At 40.6% G+C, this 25,293-nt stretch overlaps 1 protein-coding gene across 2 annotated transcripts; it reads left to right on the forward strand.

Moving 5' to 3' along the window:
* Positions 1 to 3: 3 nt before the first annotated feature.
* Positions 4 to 20,513, forward strand: FCF1 (FCF1 rRNA-processing protein). Of its 2 annotated transcripts, none has more exons than XM_006170550.3 (8): positions 4 to 81; positions 351 to 418; positions 1,746 to 1,817; positions 3,945 to 4,093; positions 7,572 to 7,644; positions 15,348 to 15,435; positions 16,648 to 16,742; positions 20,215 to 20,513. In XM_006170550.3, exons 1-8 carry the CDS (start codon positions 79 to 81, stop codon positions 20,261 to 20,263), a joined length of 597 nt encoding a protein of 198 aa, XP_006170612.2. In that variant the 5' UTR covers positions 4 to 78; the 3' UTR covers positions 20,264 to 20,513. The 2 variants fall into 2 exon arrangements, with proteins under 2 accessions (XP_006170612.2, XP_027624923.1); XM_027769122.1 differs by lacking the exon at positions 4 to 81 and adding an exon at positions 88 to 227.
* Positions 20,514 to 25,293: the final 4,780 nt, after the last annotated feature.

Raw genomic sequence — 25,293 nt, forward strand, 5'->3', positions numbered from 1 at the left:
TGCCGGAAGCAGTGTGTGAATGACGTAAAAGCGTCGCGCTGCTGGTGATTCCGGAAGAAACCTGAGTGTGGCGTGAGCATGGTGAGAGACTTAGCGAAAGGAATCGCTTTTCAGATCCCTCTGTGGGGAGAGAGGGAGGGAGTCAGCCCTTGGCCAAGTTCCCTCCACTTTCCCCTTGATTATTTTCATTCTGATGTTGGCTCTTAACGTGCTTTGGGCAGTGTCTGGTATGCTTCAGGGAGTGGGCTGGGGGTTTGAGGGAAGAAGGGCAGGGAGTGGACAAGAGCAAAAAAGCGACTTAATATGTTATGTATTTCTCTCTCTGTGAATTCTAAAATTTCTGTCTCAAGGGGAAACAAAAGAAAACGAGAAAGTATGCGACCATGAAGCGAATGCTCAGTCTCAGAGATCAGAGGCTGTGAGTGTCCGGAAATCAGCGGGGTTCTTCGACTACTCAGAGATATGAGAGTCACGAGAGGATAAGTAGTTCAAGTTGTTGGGTTTTTGTTTTGTTTTGTTTTGTTTTGTTTTTACTTTTAATATTGTTGCGTCTTTCGAAAAAGCGATGGGAATTAATTAAAACTACGCAAGTGTTCACTTTGTTCCCTTACTGTTGAATACTTTACCTTGCACGTCACATTTAAACGTTGTAACAGTTCTGTGGGGTGCATATGATTACCTGCATGTTTTTGCCATTATACTAATACGTTCCCCAGGGAGGGAAATATTTGTTGACCTTGTTGAAAGATAGTGAGATAAGAGACTGACAGTCATTTTTTTTTTTTTTCGAGAGAATGGGAAAATTTCCAGCAGTCTCCTTTTTCTAAATCCAGATCACTATAGAAGAATCAAGTGGAATGACATAAAAAGGGCTTTAACAGCTTCTCTGCTTCAGTGAAGAATGGCTGAAGTAATTAAATAGGGACTGTCTCAGAATAAGAGAATAGTGGGAACCAGCAGTTAGCTTTGTCGCTGGACTCCCACGTAGTCAACCGCGTTTCGTGTCCCGGATCCGGTGGCTTAAAACTCACGCTGGGCGCATGTGCGTGCGTGCCCAAGATCCCGAGAGGAGAATGGAGGAGAAGGGATTGCGGCGTGACCATCCCCCCTGGGGGTTGATTTCTCGCTCTCTGTCTCTATGTCTCTGTCTGGTGAGCGTATTCGCCCTATAGCGAAAATCTCTCCAAAAAAATAAAATTAAATTAATAAAAGAAGAAAAAGAAAATAAGAGAATGGTCGTTTAGAGCCTTCAGAATTATCCTGTTCAGCCTTCAGTATGGATTTATTGTGTAATTCTTAGAAATGACACCCTGTTAGTAGTATATTCTTTCTAAACAAGAGTTAAATTTTGTAGGTATATTGTTACATTGTAGCCCTTCATAAGAGAAATAGAATTGTTTTACCCTCCTGTTCAAATGTCTTAGTCCTTAGAAGATAAATGTCAAAAGACTTCTTACCTGCTACTAGGAAGTAGAGTTTGATCTAGTCTTTTTACCTGCTACTAGGAAGTAGAGTTTGATCTTTAATAGAGCTTTTGACTAAGAAAGAAATGATTGTATAATCAACATTTATTTACCTTGTAACAATTGTTACGGGTTATTGGCTTTACTGAATATTTTTGATACCTATGTGATTTCCTCTGAAGACCAAAAATAAAAAAAGGAACTTTGGGTGTTTGAATGAGATTATAACTGCTACAGGTTTTCCTTCTCCTCTGGATTTAATTTACTTTTTTTTTTCCCCAGTAAAGAAAAGGATAGATTAAAACCTAAAAAGAAAGAAAAGAAAGATCCTAGCACGCTGAAGGAAAGAGACGTGTGAGTAACAGAAAATTTCCGTTTTTCTTTTAAAATTAGAAGGCACATTTTAAAAACATGTGGGCATAGAAACCCAGGCTTTTCATGAGCTGATTTGCTCAGTCGTTTGTTAGTAAATCTGGTGCTTATGTCCATGAAACTGGAATTGATGAGCATACACTGATTCCAATGGGTTGAAGGTTTTTGGATTTCATAGGACAGTAAAATTTCCTCCAACTTGGGATTATACAGCTTTAGCGGCACATGCTCCTAAAACACTGCTCTCTGTAGGCTGAGAACATATGGGAAGGAGAGCCTTGCTGTTTTCAGTCCAACCTAAAGGTCAAACACAGTGGTCTGTGGCTGTAATCCCAGCAGCTCCAGGAGGCTGAAGCAGAGGACCACAACCCCCCGGGCTGGCCTAGGCAATGTAGCAAGATCCTGTCTGAAAGAGCTAGATTTGATGACATGTGCCAGTGGTTCCAGCTACTAGGAAGGCTGAGGCAAGAGGGTTTTAACAGTGAACCCCTGTCTTTAAACAGAAGAGGCCCATGTGTGGTCACATTCATGTGGTGGTATGAACTATGTGCACTTCTACTCTGGAGACTGATGCCACATGGGACACCCAGATTCAATTCCCATTCCAGCCTTTGAAAAAAGAAAAATTCTGGGACTATACTCTAGGATTATTAATCTTTTTCTTTCCCAAGAATCTTTATTTTTGCCTAAGGATGTGTGCACTTGCCAGAGAAAGAAAGTGAGAAATCACCTCCATGGGGAGTGGTCACACAGCAACCCCTTCTCCATTTCTCTGTTTTCAGGATTTGGGGCATGCGCGTGTGCTCAGCATGTTTCTCAAGCCACTCTGGGTCTGGGACTTGAACTGTACAGTTGTCTGTGTGGGATCCAGCCACCTTAACCACTACACCATGGGGTGACCTCTGCTAAAAATCTTTTTTTTTTTTTTTTAAGAGAAAGTTTTGCCATGGAGTGCATGCACTCACCAGAGAAGCAGAGTGAGACAGAAAGTGAGAAACCACCCCACCAGAAGTGATGGCCATGTCGCACTCCCTTCTTCATTCTTCTGTTGGGATTTTGGGCATACGTACACACATGCCTGGCATGAGTTTAAAGCCACCAGGTCCAGGGTTCAAACCTCTGTTGGCCATGTGGGAATCCAGCACCTTAACCGCTACGCCACCTTCTGGCCCTGCTAAAAATCTTTTAAAAGAAATTACTGCCATTGTTTAACACACCAGCATACCCTAAGCGAGAGACTATTAATGAGGATAATTTCAGAATAAAGATCATTCCTTTTACATAAATACATTTAGTTTTATTAAATTCTCAGCATATTTCCTTATTTTTCTCTTGCCCAGGATTAGTGATGGATATATCATCACAGGTGAATTCTGGTCCACATGTGAAGTAGCATTTGGAATCTTTGTCATACGATATAGCCCGGACATCTTGGGCTCTTAAATGAGAAACAGGCTCTGCTGTACTATGTAATTCTAACACTGAACAAACTGTTCTGTTTCACATTCAACACAACCATTTAGGAACCTCCGAGAAGGTAAACTTGCTATGGTGTCATATTTACATGATAGCTATACTCTACTGCCCTGTGGCCACGGTGGTTTTACTCCTGCTATTGGAAGAACTGGGTGAAGACTTGCTTTTCTAATGTTGTAGAGATGAGTACTAATGGACCTGAGATTAAGATAAGACTGTTACTGGGCCAACCGATGGCGTGGTGGTTAAGGCAACTAGATCCTACGTCGCCAACTACCCATTTGAGTTCCAGACCTGGCAGCTTAAGAAACATTCTGGTCACATGACGTGCATATGCCAAAATCCTGAGAGGAGAGTAGAAGAGAAGGAATTCTGGTGTGGCCATCCCTCTGGAGGGTGATTTCTCACTTTGCCTCTCTCCCTTTCTAGAGAGCACAGGCACCCTATACCAAAACTTAAACACATACACACTGTTACTTCCTTCCTTGCATTTTCAAGGTTTATTTCCAATGAGCAAGGATAAACAACTTAATCTATACAGCTGCTCCAAGCAGATACTTTTTATTTTTGTTGATATCAAAGTATCAGTGTATATTTTACTTTGTGTTCTTGTTTTCTTTTTCTTTTTTTCAGCCCCCAACACAATTCCTGCTTATTCTTTCAATATAATACACAGCTGGGTCCACCTTACCACATCCTGGTTGATACCAACTTTATCAACTTTTCCATTAAAGCCAAACTGGACTTAGTGCAGTCGATGATGGACTGTCTGTATGCCAAGTGTGAGTATCAAACATTTCTGTGACATTTGTATATGATAATCACATTTATCTATGTATATTAAAAGACAAAGGTGGAGATTTTATTAACTGAATTGATGACTATTCAGTTTGTAATGGTCACTATAGCAATGACCTTTTTTAATGAATAGAATTACAATGCAAACTCTACTGGGAATAATTAAACTTCATAGCTCTGAAAATACAGTAATTTGGCCACCATATGAACATCAATTTTGAACATGGGAGGAAAATTTTCTGTTTTAGAATTCTGGATTCAATTATATAGCCAAATCACATTTTAGTTATCTATTTTTTATTTAATTGAATAATATGTCTTGAAAATTTTTGTAGATGGACCTCATTCTTTTTTTTTTTAAATGTAGTATTCTATGCTTTAAATATATAGTTTTTCAAGCCCAATCTCCTATTAGACATTTGGGTTATTTCTATTTTTACATTTTTATAAACAAGGTGGTAGTGAAGAACTTTGAATAGGTCTGTATCAAAGGGTGTGAGTTTTTTATTAAGATATATATTTCTAGAAGCAATATTACAATATCAAGGAACATGTGTATTACTAATCTTTTTTAAGTTTATTCTATGCACAGGAGAGACAGGCACCCCAACAGGGTCTCTCTGCCATGATCTACCCTCAGCTTCAGCCAGCCCTGGACCCTGGGCACGCATGTGCCCATTTTGTTCAGGGAGGTCTTCAGATACTGACCGAGAACCTTCCCATGTGGGTCAGTCTCACAGAATATTGTATTACCATTGCACTACCATCTGGCACCTTTAATTTTAATAGCTATTTCATTTCAAATGCTCTCAAATAGTTACGCCACTTTATACACCTACACACTTAACATGAGAAGGCCTGTTTCCTCAGTTTTGGGTATTCTCATCTGTTCAATCTTGCCATGCTACTTACTAGAAAATTTTGGCTTTATTATATCTCCAAGTAGGACTGAGTTTGAGCATCTGTACACTGCTTGTTAACCTGTAAGTAAGACTGAGATTGAGCATCTCTGTGGTCGTGAACCATTTTATGTCCTCTTCTATGACCTGAAATATAACATGGTGGTTAAGATCCCAGTCTAGGAGCCAGCAGATGGAGTAATGGTTATGTCACTGGACTCTCGCATTGTCGACTGTGGTTCAAGTCCTAGACCCGGTGGCTTAAAACTCTCGCCAGGCACATGTGCATACATGCCCAAAATCCCAAGAGGAAAGTAGAGGAGAAGGGATTACAGCGTGGCCATCGTCCCTGGGGTGGGGGGTGATTTCTCGCTATCTCTCTGTCTCTCCAGCAAGTGGACATACCCTATAGCAAAAATCTCTCTAAAAAACCCCTTAAAAAAAAAACCTTTAAAAAAAAAAAAAAAAAAAAATCCCATTCTATAGCCTAATAGACTCAGTTCAAATCTTGGTTTTAGTGGCCAATAGCAATGGATCTCTGAGACACTGAAGTCATGTGGGAAGGTTCTGAGTTTGTGTCCTGAAGTCTGCCTGTGCACACGGGGCACACAGTTGTGCCTCTGATCCTGGCTTGCTGGGGCTGGGATAGGATTGCAGCATGAAGACCCTATTGGGGGCTTTCTGTCTGTTCCTCAATCTCCCTCTCTCACGGGAAAAAAAATGAATAAATTTTTTTAAAAAAATCTTAGTTTCACCATTTGCTATTCAATTATTTCTTTGTACCTCAGATTCCTCATGTATAAGATAGAGATGACAGGGGACCAGCAGTTGATGTAGTAGTTAAGGCACTGGACACTCCCACATGGCCAACCACGATTCGAGTCCTGGACCTGGCAGTTTGGTTTCTTACTTTCCCTCTCTCTCTCTCTCTGTGTCTCTCTCTGGTCAAATTAAAAAATAAAATGAACGAATAAATAAAATTAAATAAAAATAATTCTTTTAAAAAAAAATAAGAGGGATGACAGTAACAGTTACATCCATGCTACCTGATGGGGCTTATTGTAAAGATAATCCTTACAAAGTATTGAGCACAGTGTCTCGAAAATAGCACATAATTATAAGCTATTATTATTTTTTTAACAATTATTTTATTTAACTTTATTTATTATTATCATTATTATTTTCCAGTTTGATCAGAGAGAGACAGAGAGAGAGAGAGGAAGTGAGAAAGCAAACCATCAGGTCCGAGACTTGAACCGTGGTCGGGCATGTGGGAGTCCAGCGCCTTGAACCACCATGCCACTTGCTGGCCCCAATTATAAGCTATTATTATAAGTTCTTTGTATGTTAAGGAAGTTAGCCCTTACACAAATGTGTAGAAATTTTTTGAGTTAATTTTTTTACTTTATTACTTTTTGTTTGATAGTTATCAAACACAAAAAATTTTTATTTTTAAGAAGAATTTTATTTAAATTTATTTATTTACTTTCATTTGACCAAAGAGGGTCAGAGCGAGAGAGAGAGAGAAACCAAGCTGCCAGGTCCAAGACTCCAACCATGGTCGGCCATGTGGGAGTCCAGTGCCCTTAACCACCACACTACCTACTGGCCCCCAAAATGTTTATTTTTATATGATCAAATTTATATTTCTGGTTAATTTTTCTCCCTCTTTTTTTTTTTATTTTGGTTCACATTAAAAATGTTTTCTATCTAGAACATATTTTAATATAAACATAATGACAACACACAGCTTAGTTCTTTTTTTCCAGATATGTTTAATTATGACAGATACTTTTTGAAATCTGTGATGTAGGGTTAGGGCAGTTCCCTAGTTATTTTATTTTTCCTTTTTGGAGAGATTTTTGCTATAGGGCCCGTGTGCTCGCCAGAAAGAGAGAGAAAGACAGAAAGTGAGAAATCATCCCCCCAGGGAGATGGCCATGCCCCAATCCCTTTCTCCTCCATTCTCCTCTCGGGATCTTGGGCATGCACACACACGTGCCCAGAGTGAGTTTAAGCCACCGGGTCCAGGACTCAAAAGAGAGACAGAAAGGGAGAAATCACCCCCCAGGGGGGATGGCCATGCCACAGTCCCTTCTCCATTCTCCTCTCGGGATCTTGGGCACCCACACACACGCGCCCGGAGTGAGTTTTAAGCCACCGGGTCTGGGACTTGAACCACAGTTGACAACATGGGAGTCCAGCAACATAGCCATTACGCTAGCTGCTGGTCCCTCCTCTCGGGATCTTGAGCATGCACGCACATGCACCCAGCACGAGTTCAAGCCACCAACTCTAGGGTTCGAACCATGGTCAACTACATGGGAGTCCAGTGACATAGCCATTATGCCAACTGTTGGTCCCTCCCTAGTTTTTTTATATCTAGGACTTCTTCTATAGTTCTTTATCTCCTCTTACTTATTTCATTGTGCTTATTGTACCGACATTTCAGAATTCTAGGTCTGGATGTAATTGCGAAAGAATTTTTTCCTTCAAGTTCTGTTATTTATATATGTGTGTGTGTATATATGTATATATATATATATTTTTCCCCCCTTGGCAGGTATCCCTTGTATAACTGACTGTGTAATGGCTGAAATTGAAAAATTGGGGCAAAAGTATCGAGTGGCTCTAAGGTAGGAAATAGCTGGTCTGTATTTGTTCCAGATTGGTGTTCTGGAGATTATTTTGACCCTCTTTCATCTGTTTGTTCTCCAAAGATTTCTTGGCCAATGTTTTAATCCATTATTGCATTGCTTATAGAAATACCTGAGACTAGATGTTTTATAAAGAATAGTTTTTGTTTCATTTTGGATTTTTTAATTTATTTATTTTTTATTTGCCAGAGGGTGCATGTACTCTCTAAAGAGAGAGGAAAGATGAAGAAAGCACCACCCCTGAGGGGTGGTCTTGTTACAGTTCCTTCTCCATTACTACATTCTATTGGGATTTCTGACATTTATGCACATGTGCCTGGCATGCTTTTTCAGGCTGTTGTGCTTCGAACTATAACTGATGGTTGGCCATGTGAGATCCAGCAGCCTTAGTTACTAGACTACAAGTAGGTCCAAAATAGAAATGTATTTGACTCATGATTCCAGTGGCTGGAAAGTCCAGAGGCAGCAGCCAGCATCACAGCATGGCTTACAGAAGCACAAAAGATAGTAGGTGCATGCAGAGTAAGAGAGAGACCTGGGTGCAGCAATATTCCTTTCATAACAACACCCTCTCAAGAAAGGTAACTCTTCCAGTGAGAATTAGAACTCACTGGGTCTTATGAGATGCCATTAATCCATTCATAAGAGTGATGCCTTCGTGATCCAGTCACTGCCCACAAGGGTTCAGCCTCTGAAAATTGTCACCATCTCCCAGCACTATTACACTGGGGGCTGAATTTCAAAACATGAACCTTAAGAAGATAAGCCATTATCTAAACTATAGTAGCAAATTGGTTTAAATAAAAATCATACGAAACTAATTATGATTTAAAAAGCAGGTACATGAAGTTTAGAACATTTTAAGCTAAAGCTCTTTGACCTAAGATACATAGTTACATAATCTTCTGGGCTTCCTTTTAAATTTCTGTAGATATTCCATTAAAGTCTGTCTAGGGGCTGGCCGGTGGCATGGTGGTTAAGGTGGTGGACACTCCCACATGGCTGACCATGATCCGAGTCCTGGACGTGGTGGCTTGCTTTCTCATTTTTTCTCTCTCTTTCTCTTTGTCTCTCTCTGGTCAAATTAAAATAAATGAATGAATAAATAAAATTAAATAAATACTTTAAAAAAAATACTTTGTTTAATTTTATTTTTTGTTATTATTTGACCAGAAAGAAAGAGAGAAAGCAAACCACCATGCCACCTGCCAGCCCTAGTAACTGCCTTTTGATGAGATATCATTTTTATGTGAAAGAACAACTGACAGGCCAGCCCATGACCTAGTAGTTAAGGGAATCGAGTCCCACATAGCCAATTGTGGTTTTGGGTCACAGCCCTAGTGGCTTAAAAATATTCAAGGTGTGTGTACATTCTTGCCCCAAATCCCAACAGGATGGAGCAATGGAGAAGAAGAGATTGCAGCATGGCCACACCCCACTGGGTAAGCGCACATGCCCCTGGCAATTAAAAAAAACAAAAACAAAAACTGGCAAACGCTAGTTATTCAGACATTGATATTTGGCCGGAAACCTGTCACTTCAAGGAAAACAACTTACCATATTTGTTGCCAATGATAAAACCTGAACATTCATGTGAAAATCAGCATTTTGGAACTTAGCTTATCACATTCCTAGTACCGAGGACCTTTCTACTGAGACCAGTGGAAGTTCTGAATGTGATTATATATATATATATAATGAAAATGTCAATATTTGGAAGACTTAGGTACCTTAGTGGATGACTATTTTCAAAATAATAGATGCATGGTATTAACAAAATCATGTATAATATGACCTAGCTATAGTGGTTGTACAGTACTGTGGACTTGATAAACACTCTACACTTAGGCTATACTAAATTTATTTTTAAAATTTTCTTCAATAATAAATTAATTTTAGCCTACTCTATACTTCTTTACTTTATAAACTTTAATTTTTTTAATGTTTTGACTCTTTCATAATAAACACTTAGAATATACACTAGAAATCTACACAAAAATATTTTCTTTCTTTTTATCTCTACTATAAGCTTTTTCTCTTTTTTTTTTTGTTTTGTTTTGTTTTGGAAAGGTTTTTGCTATAGGGCGCGTGCGCTCACCGGAAAGACAGAGAAAGACGGAGTGGCAGAAAGCGAGAAATTACCCCCAGGGGGGATGGCCACACTGCAATCCCTTCTTTTCCTTTCTCCTCTTGGGATCTTGGGCATGCACACACACACACGCATGGCGTGAGTTTAAGCTACTGGGTCTGGGACTCAAACTGTGGTCAACTACATGGGAGTCCAGCGACATAGCCTAGACACTAACTGCTGGTCCCTCTATAAGCTTTTTCAATTTCTATTTTATGACAGAGAGTGAAAAGTGAGAGATTGATTTTTTTTTTGTTTTTGGAGAGATTTTCACTGTAGGGCGCGTGCGCTCGCCAGACAGACAGAGAGAGACATAGAGACAGAAAGCGAGAAATCACCCCCCAGGGGGGATGGTCACACCGCAATCCCTTCTCCTCCATTCTCCTCTCGGGATCTTGGGCACGCACGCACACGTGCCCGGCGTGAGTTTTAAGCCACTGGGTCCGGGACACGAACCGCGGTCGACTATGTGGGAGTCCAGCGACACAGCCATTACGCTAACTGCTGGTTCCCGAGAGATTGATTTTTGACAGGTTTTCACCATGTCATGATCCTCCTGCTCTGGCCTGTCGGTCAGGACAACAGGTGTACCACGTTTGGCCTGTTGAGTTCGTGCCTGGAATTGAACCCAAGCTTTCGATATGGCTTCAGCCTCTGAGAAGCAGCGTGTTAGCAGCACTCCACCATGACTGAACCAGCTTTTTTCTATTTTAACATTGTTTTTTAAAGAATTATTTTTTTTAATTCATTCATTTGTTTCAGTTTGGCCAGAGAGAGAGAGTTAGGTAAGTGAGAAAGCAAGCCACAAGTCCAGGATTCGAACCGTGGTCAACCATGTGGGAGTTTCCAGCACTTTAACCACCACGCCACCTGCTAGCCCCCATTTTAACATTTATTTTTGTTTATTTTTTAAACTTGTTTGTTACCACACAAATTAGCCTTGACCTTCATTGGATTAGGATCATCAGTATTACTTTCTTCTTCCTTTCCATCTGGTCCACTAGAAGGGCCATTTTGAACAAAGCAATAAGAGATTAAATCAAACACAAGAGGCAGTGATGCAATCCAGAAGCATGGTAGACAGTTAATGCCAATGTAGCAAGCATACTGTTTTACAGCACTTTTTTTTATAAGTTGAAGGAATATACTTAAATAATGATAAAAAGTATAGTAAATATATACATAAATCAGTAAGTCATTATCATTTTCAAGTGTTATGTGTTATACCTTTATGTGACAGACAACACAGTAGATTTGTTTATGCCAACATAGCCACAGATGTGTAATTCATTGTTCTACAGCATCACGACAGCTACAGCATCAGTAAGTGATAGAAATTTCTCAGCTCCATTATAATCTTATGGGACCACCATTGTATTGATATGTGTAGTATGTCATTGACCAAAACATCATTATGCAATGTATGATCACACTGGAATTTTCTTATTTATGTAATAGCAAAAAATTATAAGCAGCCAAAAGACCATAAGAAGAGTGTAGATGAATTGTAGACTCTTCATGAACACAGTACTATACAGAAGTGAAACGAGTGACGAGTTATGGCTGTCAATGTGGATAAATCTCAAAAGTTGTGTCCTATAAAACAGACAAGAAAACAGGGACATGACATTATCTAAAACTTTTTGTAGTTTATTTGTTTCTTGTTTTCTTAAATCTGAGACAGACAGACAACGTCCCCAACAGGGTCCTGGCACTGCCATCCAACCCCTGCCACCCCTGGATCATGGGCATAAACATGACTGGCATACTCAGGGAAGTGTCCACATGTAAACTTGGAACCTTCAAATATGAGTCAGCCATGTAGAGCATCACATTGTACTTCCATGTCATTATTCAGCCCCCATTTGTCTAAATCTTAACATGTAAACAAATACTATATTGTTTATAAGTATGTACATACATATGTATTCTTACATATGTAGTAAAAAATGCATAGCAATGAGGAGTACCACATTTAGGATAATAGTTACTTGTGGAGAGTTGAAAGATTTAGATTGGAGAGGGGCCTTCATTTTTATTTGTAATGTTTCATTTCTTTGAACAGTACAAGATGTTCATCATATTTACTCTTTTTTGTATACTTGAAATACTACAATTAAAAGGAAGGAGGAGGCCATTTTTTTCTTTTTTTGAGAGATTTTTGCTATAGGGCACGTGCACTTGCCAGAGAGATAGGAAAGCGAGAAAGCACCCTCTGGGGAGATGGTCATGCTGCAATCCCTTCTCCTCCATTCTCCTCTAAGAATCTCGGGCACGCGTGTGCGCACACACACACACACCTGGTGTAAGTTTTAAACGTGTGCGCACATACACACACACCTGGTGTAAGTTTAAGTCATTGGGTCTTGGACTTGAACCGTGGTCCACTACATGTGAGACCAGTGACATAACCATTATGCCATCTTTTGGTCCCAGAAGCAATTGTTGTTGTTGTTTTAATTCTAATGAATATAAAGAATGGGAGGGGAGAAAATGGAAACACCTAGTGAAGAGAAACAGAAATGGAGTGTTAGCTCAATGAGGGTGTAAGTAAAAGATTTTTTTTGTTTTTTTTTTAATGATGTGGGAGGTACAAAGCATGTTTCTAAGAGCCAGTAGAAAGGAAGTGATAAATGATTTCAGCAGTAGAGATAACCAGAAGAGCAAAGTCCTAGACCACTGCTTGCCTAGTTACTCAGCAGCCGATCTTCCTTCTTGTGTATCCTCACCACAACCTGTTCAGTCTTTCCATGTTGGAGCTTGGCTCATGTCACTCTGTCCCTTGAAATATTTAATGACTCCCTATCACCCTTGTCAAGAGGCTCACACTCCTTAGCCTGGTGCCAGAGACTCTGTCCAGCCCTGTTTCACTCTCCTCTCCACAAACACTCTTCTCCCAGGTGAAAGATTTGCTCACTTTTCCCCAGACACCAGCAAACCATTTTATAGAAGGCTGATACCCCATCTACAGCATCTCTGCCCTCACTGTGTAGCACATTTTTTATCTTCATTTTGTTTCATCTCCATGTCATTTTTTCCCCTAAATATTCTCAACCCACACTGACCTAGCACTGAACTCCTGCAATGTATTTATGTTGTACTTGGTACCTACATGCTCCAGTGAGTCATCACCATTATGTAATAGAAAGAGCATGACTAGAAATCACAGACTTGGCGCTCTTCTTCACGTTTTTATGAAAATAGTATGTTTGAGTTTTTATGGAAACAATGTAAACATATACATATAATAAAAAATAAAAGTCCCTTTCCACATTCACATTTTCTCCAATCTCTTCCCAAAGTGACAACTGAAAAGGTTAGTATATATTTTCACAGACTTTTTTCAATGCAAATGAAAATCTAAAGAAGGAGTATGAAAGAGAGTTTTTGTTTTTGTGTTTATTTCCTCCATAAGAGAGAGAAACAGATGGACAGACAGGCATTCCCAATAGGGGTGTCATATTCTGATCCATAGCCTGGATCACAGATATGTGCAAGTGCACTCAGGTAGCTCACGGAGGTCCTGGGATGCAAACCCAGGGTCTTTGCTCTGTGGATTCAGTTGCATTACCATTGTACTACCACTTGGCTCCTGTGGGGTTTTTTTGTTTTTTTTTACCCCCAAAGGGCACTTGTGCTCACTGAAGAGAGACAGACAAAATGAGAAATCACCCCAAAGGAGGACAGCCATGTTATAATCCCTTCCCCTCCATTCTCCACCTATGACTTTTGCGCATGCATGCATATGTGGCTGGTATGATTTCCAAGCTGCCGTTCAGTACTCAAACCTTGGTCAGCCATGTGGGAGTCCAGTCCAGTCACAATCACTATGCCACCTACTGGCCCCCCCCATATTCTTTTTTCATTGAATGATATTCTATATGTATACCTGTCCCTCATATCTGGGAGTTAGTTCCAGAACCAGGTAGCCTATCCACATCTTCCCATTCATCTCTAGGTCACTTATAAGTAATTTTTGCATCAGCTATAAGTTGAAAAGAAAATATATAAACTTCTTCAGCCTCTTGCTTTTTTTGTGTTTTGGTTGGTTTGGTTTGTTCTGTTTTGTTTTTAGGTTTTTTGCTATAGGGCGTGTACTCTTACCAGAGAGACAGAAAGAGAGGGAAAGTGAGAAATCATCCCCCAAGGAGGATAGCTACACCACAGTCCCTTCTCCTGCATTCTCCTCTTGGTATATGGGCACACACACACACACACACTGCTGAGTGTGTTTTTCAAGCCAGCAGGTCCACAACTCGTACTAGAGTTGGCCATGAAGGGTCCAGCACCTTAACTACCATACCATCTAATGGCCCCAGCACGTCGCTTTTAGTGAGCCACCTCTTTCATAACAGTTGTGACCTGGCTACGCCCACAGTGGTTGAATCTACAATGTGGAACCCACAAATACAGAACCCATGAGTATGAAAGCAAACTGTATTATTCATTGACCTGCTTTGTTTATTCAGTAATTTAGTATAAGTCCTTCCACATTCATGCATACAGCTCTTCCTCTTTTGTTAAATAGGTTAAGGACTCAAATATGTATTTAACTTTTTTTTTTATATAACTTTCTGTCATAGGGTGTATGCATTCACTGGAGAGAGACAGAGGAAAATTGAGAAATCACTCCTCAGGAGAGATGGCCGTGCCACAGTCCCTTCTTCCTCATTCTCCTCTTGCAATTTTGATACACACTCACACGCACACCTGGTGTGATTCTGAAACTGCCAAGTCTGAGACTCAAACGACAGTCGGCCACGTGGGAGTCCAGCACCTTAATCTCCATGTGAACTGCTGGCCCCCAGAATGTGTTTAACTTTTATCTTGTTTGGATATTTAGATTATCTCTATGTTTTCATCATTATGAACTATGCTGTAATGACTGTCCTTGCTCCTATACTCCTACATTTTTTTAGTAAAAAAACTTTCTAAAGGTGAAATGCTTGGGTTAAAATTGATTTAGTTTGGGAGCCAGCAGGTGGTGTGGTGAATTAGGCACTGAACTCCCACTTGACCGACCTCAATTTTGAGTCTCATAGTTGGCGGCCTGCAAATCACACTGGGCGCATGTGCATGCCCAAAATACCAGGAGGGGAAGGGATTGAGGCATGGCCATCCCCCTCGTAGGGTGATTTTTCACTTTTCCTCTGTCTCTCCCCATCTCTCTCAGTGAGTACACATGCCCTACGGCAAAAACCTAAAAAAAAAAAAAAATCGATTTTGAATTCTGTTTTTATTTTTTTTCCTGCTGTGTGTAGCTTTGAACAAATTAACCTCTCTGAACCTGCATAATTATCTATAAAATGGAAATACAGTAAAATAGCTCAAGAGTTTGGTGATGATTAGCTACCAAGACACTCCAGCTGTCAGTCAGTAAACTATAATTCCCTTCCTTGTAAGTTGTCTTTCTAGTTAAAGGAGAAGCTGTAGGAGGAAAGGAGTGCCTTACAGTCTGCACTTAGATCATGTTACTTTTACTTCACTGATCGAGACTCAGAAAGATGTCTAATTGCTTGAATAGTTTCTTTAATCTACTTCTATAACCTTACAGGATTGCTAAGGATCCAAGATTTGAACGATTACCATGCACACATAAAGGAACCTATGCAGATGACTGCTTAGTACAGAGAGTAACTCAGGTATCATCAGTTTTTAAATGTTTGCTTTGTGCTTTAGGAAAAAAAAAAAAAAAGTAAACCGCTATTTCCTGAATGTTTTAGGGTCAATAAAATATATAAGAATATAAATGGTAAAGAAAATTACATATTTTCTTCTAAGAAGCATAGGCATCCTCATTGACTTGGGAAACTGGATTTAAGATTCATACTGTTTATAACCCTTTGGAAATCGTACGGTTTATTCCACAAATCTCCATAAAATAATTGAAGTAGGTTAATGTAGACATACTATATCAGATTCTACCTCCCTGTAAATCTAAAATAAGGTTCTATTTCCATTTACTGCTGATGCAGGGATTTTTGTCCCTATCTACCATGCCTTAACCGAAGGTGTTTCTTGGTTTCTAAGCGGCTCCTGGGGTACTGTCTTACAAATACCCTGTAATATGCAGGCTTTTGATTCTTTTCTTCTGGCCTCCTTGTCAAGCACCACAAAAACTTCTACTGCCCACTCTTATAAAAGCCTCTCTCTGCTAAAAGATAATCTTCATCTGATGACCACATTGTCAGCCCTATAGCCATTTCACCCCATGAGTGCACCAGCATTTCCCTTAATTCCCCATAGCGTGGCTAACACCATACTACAGCTTTGGATGAAACCTAATGGGAAATGTGGATATGACAGAAAGTAAAAAGTAAAGTACCACATAAAATGGCTTCCAGCCAACAGTTACATGTTAATACTTTCAGAGCTACTAATTTCTAGCTTTAGGTCCTGGAGATCTGTTCTGGCTTCCTGACCCAGGGGATAGTCTACCTTGACCACTCGGAGGCCTCAGAGCATGCCCAAGGGGAAGGAGAGAACAGTGCCTCCAATCTAAATCAGTTTACGTAATACTTGCATAGGGCCTTATACAAGCAACAAAGGAATTATCTATGCCAAATGTAGAAGTTCCTTCCACTTCTGAGACAGAAAACAGTTTTCAGCTTGTAGATAGTTTTTTTTTAACTTTCTTCCCCTCAAGATTCTTAGGGCTACATTCAGCCCAGGTAACTTGTTAAATATTTTGTGAATATGAGCTCCTAGATCATAGTAGCTACTCAACAAATTCCTTTGTTATTTGCCATACAAATGAATGATTCTTCAGACTAGTCCATGGTTTTGCCATTACCCAGTAATGACTAAGTGTACTCAATCAGTTCTATGTAAGCATCAATCTGTTTTTCTTATAGCACAAGTGTTACATCGTGGCCACAGTTGACCGAGACCTTAAACGAAGAATCCGGAAGATCCCAGGAGTTCCTATCATGTACATTTCTAATCATAGGTGAGAAATTTCTCTTGGGGAAGTGATAAAAAGTAGGTACTTGATTTAAATTAAAAACGAGACTGGATCCAGCCTGTGGTGTAGTGGTTAAGGTGCTGGACTCCCACATGGCTCATTGTGGTTTGAGTCCCAGACCTGGCAGCTTGCTTTCTCACTTTCTCTGTCTCATCCCTTTATCAAATTAAAATATATAATTATGACGATGATTATAATAAAATCAAATATATTTTTTAAAGAATGATTTATTTATTTATTTCCATTTGTTATTATTTTTTAATTTGACCAGACAGAGAAAGAGAAAGGGAAAGTGAGAAAGCAAGTCGCCAGGTCCAGGACTCGAACCATAGTCTGCTATGTGGGAATCCAGCATCTTTAACTACCATGCCACCTGCTGGCCCTAAAATCAAATAATTTTTTAAAGAATTATTTATTTATTTAATTGCATTTGGTATTATAATTAGCATTATTATTTTAATTTGACCAGAGAGAGAGAGAAAGGGAAAGTAAGAAAGCAAACCACCAAGTCTGAAACTCAAACTATAGTCAGTCATGTGGAAATCCAGCACCCTTAGCCATCATGCCACCACCTCCTGGCCCCGAAATCAAATAAATAATTAAAAACAAAAACAAAACAAGGTCAGGTGGGCCAGCTGATGGTTAAGGTGGTTGGATCCTACATGGCAGTTCATGCCTTTGGGACTTGAAAAACATACCAGGTGTGGGACCAGCAGATGGCGTAATGGTTACTTCGCTGAACTCCTACATGGTTGAGTCCCAGACCTGGTGGCTTAAAACTCTCGCTGGGTGCATGTGTGTGCATGTCCAAGATCCCAAGAGTGGAATGGAGAAGGGATTATGTCACGGCCATCCCCCCTGGTGGGTACTTGATTTCTGTCTTTCTGTCCTTCTCTCTCTCTGGCAAACACATAAAATAAACAGTTCTTTAAAAAAATGTTTTTAGGGACCAACAGTTGGTGTAATGGCTATGTTGCTGGATTCCATGTAGTCGACCACAGTTCAAGTCCTAGACCCAGTGGCTTAAACTCAATGCTGGGTGCATGTATGTGCATGCCCATACAAGATCCCGAGAGGAGAATGGAGGGGAAGAGATTACAGCGTGGACATCCCCCCTGGGGAGTGATTTCTCTCTTTCTGACTCTGTTTCGCTCTGTCCTTCTGGCAAGCGCATGCACCCTACAGCAAAAACCTCTTTAAGAAAAGTATTTTTTAAATACCAGTTGTGGGAACCAACAGATGGCGTAATGGCTATGTCACTGGACTCCCATGTGATCGACCATAGTTTGAGTCCTGGACCCAGTGGCTCTAACTCAGCTGGGCACGTGTGCATGCATACCCAAGATCCCAAGAGGAGAATGGATGAGAAGGAATTGCAGTGTGGCCATCCCCCCTGTGGAGTTATTTCTCACTATCTCTCTGTCTCTTTCTGGCGAGTGTACATGCCCTATAGCAAAAACCTCTCCCCCCAAAAAAAATTACCAGTTGTGTGTGGACGTGCCCTGAATCCTAAGAGGAAAATGGAGAAGGGATTGTGGCTTGGCCATTTCCCCAGAGGGTTTTTTCACTTTCTCTTCATCTCACTTTTTGTATCTTTTCTGTTAAGTACATTCACCTTGTAACAAATTAAAAAAAAAAAAAGAAGAAGAAAGAAAGAGGTTATAAAGTTATACAAGGATTTGAAAGAAACTATTTTATCAAACATTTAACTTATATTTGAAGAACTAACCCAAAGTAGCAAGAACAAAGGTGAGGGACCAGAAGTTAGTGTAATGGCTACATAACTGGATTCCCATGTAGTTGACCACGGTTTGAGTCCCGGTCCCAGTGGCTTAAACTCAACCCCCAGCACGTATGCATGCATGCCCAGGATCCCTAGAGGATAATGAAGGAGAAGGGATTGTGGCATGGCCATCCCCCTTGGGGGGTGATTTCTCTCTTTCTGTCTCCCTCTGTCTTTCTGGAGAGCGCACACGCCCTATAGCAAAAACCTCTCAAAAACAAAACAAAACAAAAAACAAAGGTGAAAAATAAAGGTAGGATTTAGGAATGAGGCAAATACAAATACTTATATTGTTACAAGATTACTAAAATAAATAGAGATATATACTGCTGTAAATACAAGGAATAATTTAGATTAAGCTAATCTTTTTGGCCAATAATAACTTTTTTCTTTTTCTTTTTCTTTTTTTTATGTCCAATAATAGCTTTTTTCTTTTTCTTTTTCTTTTTTTTAAATTTTTCTATAAAGGAGTATGCGCTTGCCAGAGAGGGGGGGGGGAAGGTGAGAAAGCGCCCCCTCCCCCTGAGGGAATGGCCATGCCACAATTCCTTCTCCATTCTCTTCTCAGGATTTTGGGCATACATGCATGCACACGTGCCCATCATGTTTTTCAAGCCACTGGGTCCAGGAATTGTACAATCAGCCATGTGGAATCTAGCCGCCTTCACCATGCCACCAGTTGGTCTGAAATCTTTTTTTTTTTTTTTTTAGGAGTTTTGCTATAGGCGTGTGCGTTTGCCAGAAAGACAAGAGAGACAGAGAGACAGAAAGTGAGAAATCACCCCCCAGGGGGTATGGCCATGCCGCAATCCCTTTTCCTCCATTCTTTTGGGATCTTGGGCACACATGCACATGGCCCAGCGTGAGTTTAAGCCACCAGGTCCGGGACTCAAACCGCGGTCGACTACATGGGAATCCAGCGACATAGCCAGTATGCTAACTGCTGGTCCCTGAAATCTTTTTTAAAGTATGTTTTTTTACTGTTCTTTTTTGAAAGATAACTTTTTTGATTAGTACCTCATCTGGAGTACTAAAAGCCTCTAAAGATGCAAAAGCTCTTCCTTTTTTTTGGACAGGTTTTTCGCTATAGGGCGCGTGTGCTCGCCAGACAGACAGAGAGAGACCAGAGACAGAAAGCAAGCAATCACCCCCCAGGGGGGATGGTCACGCCACAATCCCTTCTCCTCCATTCTCCTCTCGGGATCTTGGGCACGTACGCACTCGCGCCCAGCATGAGTTTTAAGCCACCGGGTCCAGGATGCGAACCGTGGTTGACTACGTGGGAATCCAGCGACATAGCCATTATGCTAACTGCTGGTTCCTGCAAAAGCTCTTCCTAATCAGCCCTAGATCTTTCCATGAAAGGCTTTAGACTATTATCCAACTTTATTGGGGAGAGCATAGCATATTGTGAAAAACATAGGCTAAGGAGTCAGGCTAACCTGGACTCAGAATCTGGCTCTCCAGCTTGCTAACTATGCAACTGTGAAGAGTAAAGATGTTATCATTATTGTCAGGTTTGCTGTAAACCATTTATTATGATGTCCCTCTAAAATATTCTATTGACAGAAAGGATTCTCAGTGGACACGAGAGTGTTTAAGCCAATGGAGGGCAAGTTTTAGATGGGCTGTATATGCACCTTTCTTACCAGCATTAATTTTTTGTCTTGATAGATACAACATTGAGCGGATGCCAGATGATTATGGAGCCCCTCGGTTCTAATTATTAAAAGACAAAGTTCCTCTGCCTTTCTTTGACCAAATATCTCTGTTGCCAGTTCATTAAACATGCTGTTTGTCATGAATTATTTCTCTGTCCACCTATGTGCTGTGTAATGAGCTGAGTATGGTCAAGTACATTTACTTTTCAATGCTGTTTTGAAAATGTTTGTTTCATTTAAAAACTTGTATCTTTTTATTTTTTAAACTCATTGCATTTTTTTATAAATCAGATGTTTAGATGATTGCTTACATAATTTGATGATCATTGTTTTGTATCGATTTGTTCAATATTTATTAAGTTTATAGGACATATTTAAGAAGATACATTTCTGCCCTCAAGAAATTTACATTATGGTAGCAGAGAAAAACATATAAATAAATAAATACAGTAAAAAATAGTACAAGGGTAAAAGTATCAGATAAGACACAAAAAGGAAGAATTATTGGGTCATCACAAAAGTCAAGGTGTTTTTCAATATTTTTCTACACAAAAATGTGTTATGACTTTTTAGATGACCCAGTATTTCTTTTTACAGGCATACTTTGTTTTATTACACTTCCCAGATAATGCATTGTTTACAAATCAAAGGTTTGTGATAGCCCTGCATAGAGCCAGTGTGTTACTGCCATTTTTTTTTCAATGGTATATGCTCACTTCATGTTCCTGTGTCATGTTTTGGTAATTGTTGCAGTATTTTGAACTTTTTCATTATGTCTGTTATTGTGATCTGTGATCACTGGTGTTATGATTGTAATTGCTTTGAGATATTATAACTTGCACCCACATAACACAGTGAACCTAATGGATAAATGTTGTGTTCTGGCTGCTCCACCTTCACACCTCATTTCTCTCCCTTTCCTTGGGATCCCTATTCCTTGAGACACAATAATAGTGAAATTAAGCCAATTAAAAAACCTTACAATACCGTTCTAGCAAAAGGAACATCACACATCTCTCACTTGAAATCAGGAACTGTTAAGTCTAGCGTGGAAGACGTGGTGAAAGCCAAAATAGACTGAAAGCTAGGCTTCTCTCACTGAACAATTAGCCCAGTTATGAGTGTAAAAGAGAAGTTCTTAAAGGAAATTAAAAGTATTACTCGGGCCAGCAAGTGGTGCGATGATTAAGGTGCTAGGCTCCTTCATGACTGACCACGGTTTGAACCTCGAACCTGGCAGCTTGCTTTCTCACTTTCCCTCTTTCGTTGTCTGTCTGTGGTCAAATTAAAAAATAAGTAAATAGGGACCAGCTGATAGCATAATGGCTACGTCACTGGGCTCCCATGTAGTCGACCTCTGTTCTAGTCCTGGATCCCGTGGCTTAAACTCAGGCCGGGCACATGGGGGTGCATGCCCAAGATCCCGAGAGGAGAATGGAGAAGAGATTGTGGAGTGGCCATCCCCCCTGGGGGTGATTTCTCGCTTTCTGTCTCTCTCTTTCTGGCGAGTGCACACGCCCTATAGCAAAAACCTCTCAAAAAAAAAGGTAAAATATTTATTAAAAAAAAAAAAAAGTACTACTACAGTGAACACATGAATGATAACAAAGTAAAACAGTCTTAGTGCTGATACAAATAAAGTTTTAATGGTCTGGATAGAGATCAAACCAGCTGCAACATTCCTTTAAACAAAAGCCTAACCCACAGCTAAGCCTAACTCTTCAATTCTCTGAGACCAAGGAGTAAAGAAGCTGCCGAAGAAAAGTTTGAAAATAGCAGAGGTTCATGAGGCTCAAGGAAAGAAACAAGTGCTGCTGTAGAAGCTGCAGTAAGTTATCCAGAAGACTGGTAAAGATAACTGATGAAGGTGGCTATCCCGAACAGATTTCCGATGGAGACAAAACAGCTAGAAAGAGATACCATCTCGGACTTTCATGCCAGAGAGAAGTCAGTGCCTTACCTCAAATCTTCAAAGGACAGGGAATCAGCAGTTAGCGTAATGGCTATGTCGCTGGACTCCCACGTAGTCGACCGCGGTTCGTGTCCCGGACCCGGTGGCTTGAAACTCACGCCGGGCGCGTGCGCGTGCGTGCCCAAGATCCCGAGAGGAGAATGGAGGAGAAGGGATTGCGGCGTGACCATCCCCCCTGGGGGGTGATTTCTCGCTTTCTGTCTCTATGTCTCTCTCTGTCTGTCTGGCGAGCGCACACGCCCTACAGTGAAAAATCTCTCAAAAAAAAAAAAAATCTTCAAAGGACAGACCAACTCTTGTAAGGACCTAATGCAGTGAGTTACTTTTAAGTTGAAGCCAGTGCTTTTTTATTATATCAAAAATCCTTGAATTTGTAAGAAAAGTATAAGAAAGGGTAAAATTCTTTTTTTGAGAGAGATTGTTGCTATAGGGCACATGAATTCACCAGAGACATAGAGAAAGTGAGAAATCACCCCCCGGGAGGGTGGCCATGCCACAATCCCTTCTCTGTTCTCTTGGGATTTGGGGCATGCATGCACAGGCCCCCAGCATGAGTTTCAAGCCACTGGACCTGGGACTCAAACCAATGGTCAGCCATGTGTCATTCCCCCAAGAATTTTGAGCCAGTAGTGAAGCCCTGTGCATAGCAAGTCAGATCCCACATGACAGGTTCAAACCCAAGCCCTGGCAGCTTTAAAAACATACCAAGCATATATACATGCTTAAAATTCTGGTGGGATGAAGAGGAAAAAGGACTGCAGTATGACCACATCCCTATGGGTAGGGGTTCTCTCTCTCTTACTCAAGTGCATGTGCCCTCTGGCATAAAAATAAAAATTAATTAAAGCTAAATCTACTCTGCCTGTGCTCTATAAATTGAATAACAAAGTCTGGATGACAGCCTATCTGTTTATAGAATGGTTTGTTGAATATTTTAAGCCCACTGTTGATATCTCCTGTTCAGAAAGAAATATTTCATAATATTACTGCTCCTTGACAATGTGCCTGATCACCGAAGAGCACTGATGGAAATATCCAAGGACATAAATGTTTTCATACCTTCTAACATCCTTTCTGTAGCCCATGCATGGATCAAAGAGTAATTGCAATATTCAAGTCTTAACATTTTTAAAATACATTGTGTAAGGCCATAACTTCCACAAATAGTGATTCTTCCCATGGATCTGGACTAAATAAATTGAAAACCTCAAAAGGGTTCACCATTCTAGATTCCACTGATACTCATGGGAACCAAATAGTGGCCAAGCAGTGGAACATGGCACTCTCCAAGGCTGACTCCCTTGGGAAGGTCCCAGATTCATGTCTGGAGACCTCCCTGAGTACACCAGGCATGCATGTGCCCATAATTAAGGGTTAGATAAAGCTGGGTGTGGATCATGTCATCAGACCCTATTATGAGTGATGTCTCAGTGTCTCTCTTACTCGAGAGAGAAATAAAAAATTATGACTCATGATTGGTCAAAAATATCAACATTTAAAAGAGTTCATTCCAACCCTCATGATTTTATTTTTAGTTTTGTTCATAAGAGAGAGAGAGAGATACAAGTACCATGAACAGAGTCTTGCTGTGCTGCAATCCTTCCCCAGTCAGGATCACAGACACATGTGGGCACACCCAACAGGCAGGTGGTCCTGGTTTCCCAATCCAGGCCTTCCCTACAGCTCCAGTATCATGTAGTGGCTCCGTACTGCCTATACCACCACAGCTGGGCTCCCTCATGGATGACTTTGAGGAGTTCAAGACTTCAGTAATACTACTATAGATGGGGTAGAAATACAAGAGAACTAGATGTGAAGTCTGAACGTGTAATTGAATTGCTGGAGTCTCAGGATAAAGCAGATAAGGACTTGTTTCTTATGGATGAGCAAAGAAAATGGTTTCTTGAATGGAATCTACCCCTGGTGAATATGCAATGAACGTTGTTGAAGTGACAAAGAATTTGGAATTTTACATAAACCTAGTTGATAAAACAGTGGCAGGTTTGAGAGGATTAAATCTAATTTAAAAAGTTCTGTGAATAAAATGTTACCAAACATACTACAAAGAAATCTTTCATGAAAGAAGAGTCAATGATAAAACAAACTTCATTGTCCTCTTATTTTAAGAAATTTCCAGAGAGAGCAAGTGTCATGGTAATGAAGGTTCTTGGATCCCACATGGTTTGTGTCCCAGACCCAGCGGCCTGAAAGACATGCTGGGCATGTTATGCACACATGTCCAAAATTCCAAGAGATATACAAGTATTGTCAACTAGGTCATGCTTTGCTCCAATCCTTCCCCACACTTGAAACATGGCCATCCCCCCTGAGGGGTGATTTCTCATTTTCCTCATCTCTCTATCTATCTCTTCCTGGGGCGCACACCCACCCTATGGAAAAAAAGAAAAAAGAAATTGCCACCTTCACTCCAACATTTAGCAACCGCCACCTTGGTCATTCAGCAGCCATCAACATCAAGGCAAGACCGTGACTCTGAAGGCTCAGATGATCATGGGAACCAGCAGTTAGCGTAATGGCTATGTCGCTGGACTCCCACTTAGTCGACCACGGTTCGCGTCCTGGACCCGGTGGCTTAAAACCCACGCCGGGCGCGTGTGCGTGCATGCCCAAGATCCCGAGAGGAGAATGGAGGAGAAGGGATTGCGGCGTGGCCAGCCCCTCTGGGGGTTGATTTCTTGCTTTCTGTCTCTCTGTCTCTGTCTGTCTAGTGAGCGCATGCGCCCTATAGTGAAAAACCTCTCAAAAAAAAAAAAAAGGCTCAGATGATCATTAACATACTTTAGCAATAAATAATATTAAGTATTTTTTTATTTATAATAGTGTGTGTGCACACATGGGAGAGAGAGGCAACCTTGACAAGGTCTCACACTGTAGTTCCCTTTCCCTGGTCTTCTAGTTCATCAGGACTCTGGGTGTGCACGTGCACGTGCACACACACACACACACAGCCAAACACACACTCAGAACATTCAGTATGTTTTCAAGCCAGCCTGGTGATCTGAACCTGCAGTTAGCCACATTGCTTCCAGCATTGCTGACAGTTTGCCACCAGATGCACCACTTTACTGGGACAAATATATATATATATATACACACACA

The sequence above is a fragment of the Tupaia chinensis genome, unplaced genomic scaffold (genome assembly GCF_000334495.1).
Source record: "Tupaia chinensis unplaced genomic scaffold, TupChi_1.0 Scaffold148607_1, whole genome shotgun sequence".
Lineage (NCBI taxonomy): Eukaryota > Metazoa > Chordata > Mammalia > Scandentia > Tupaiidae > Tupaia > Tupaia belangeri.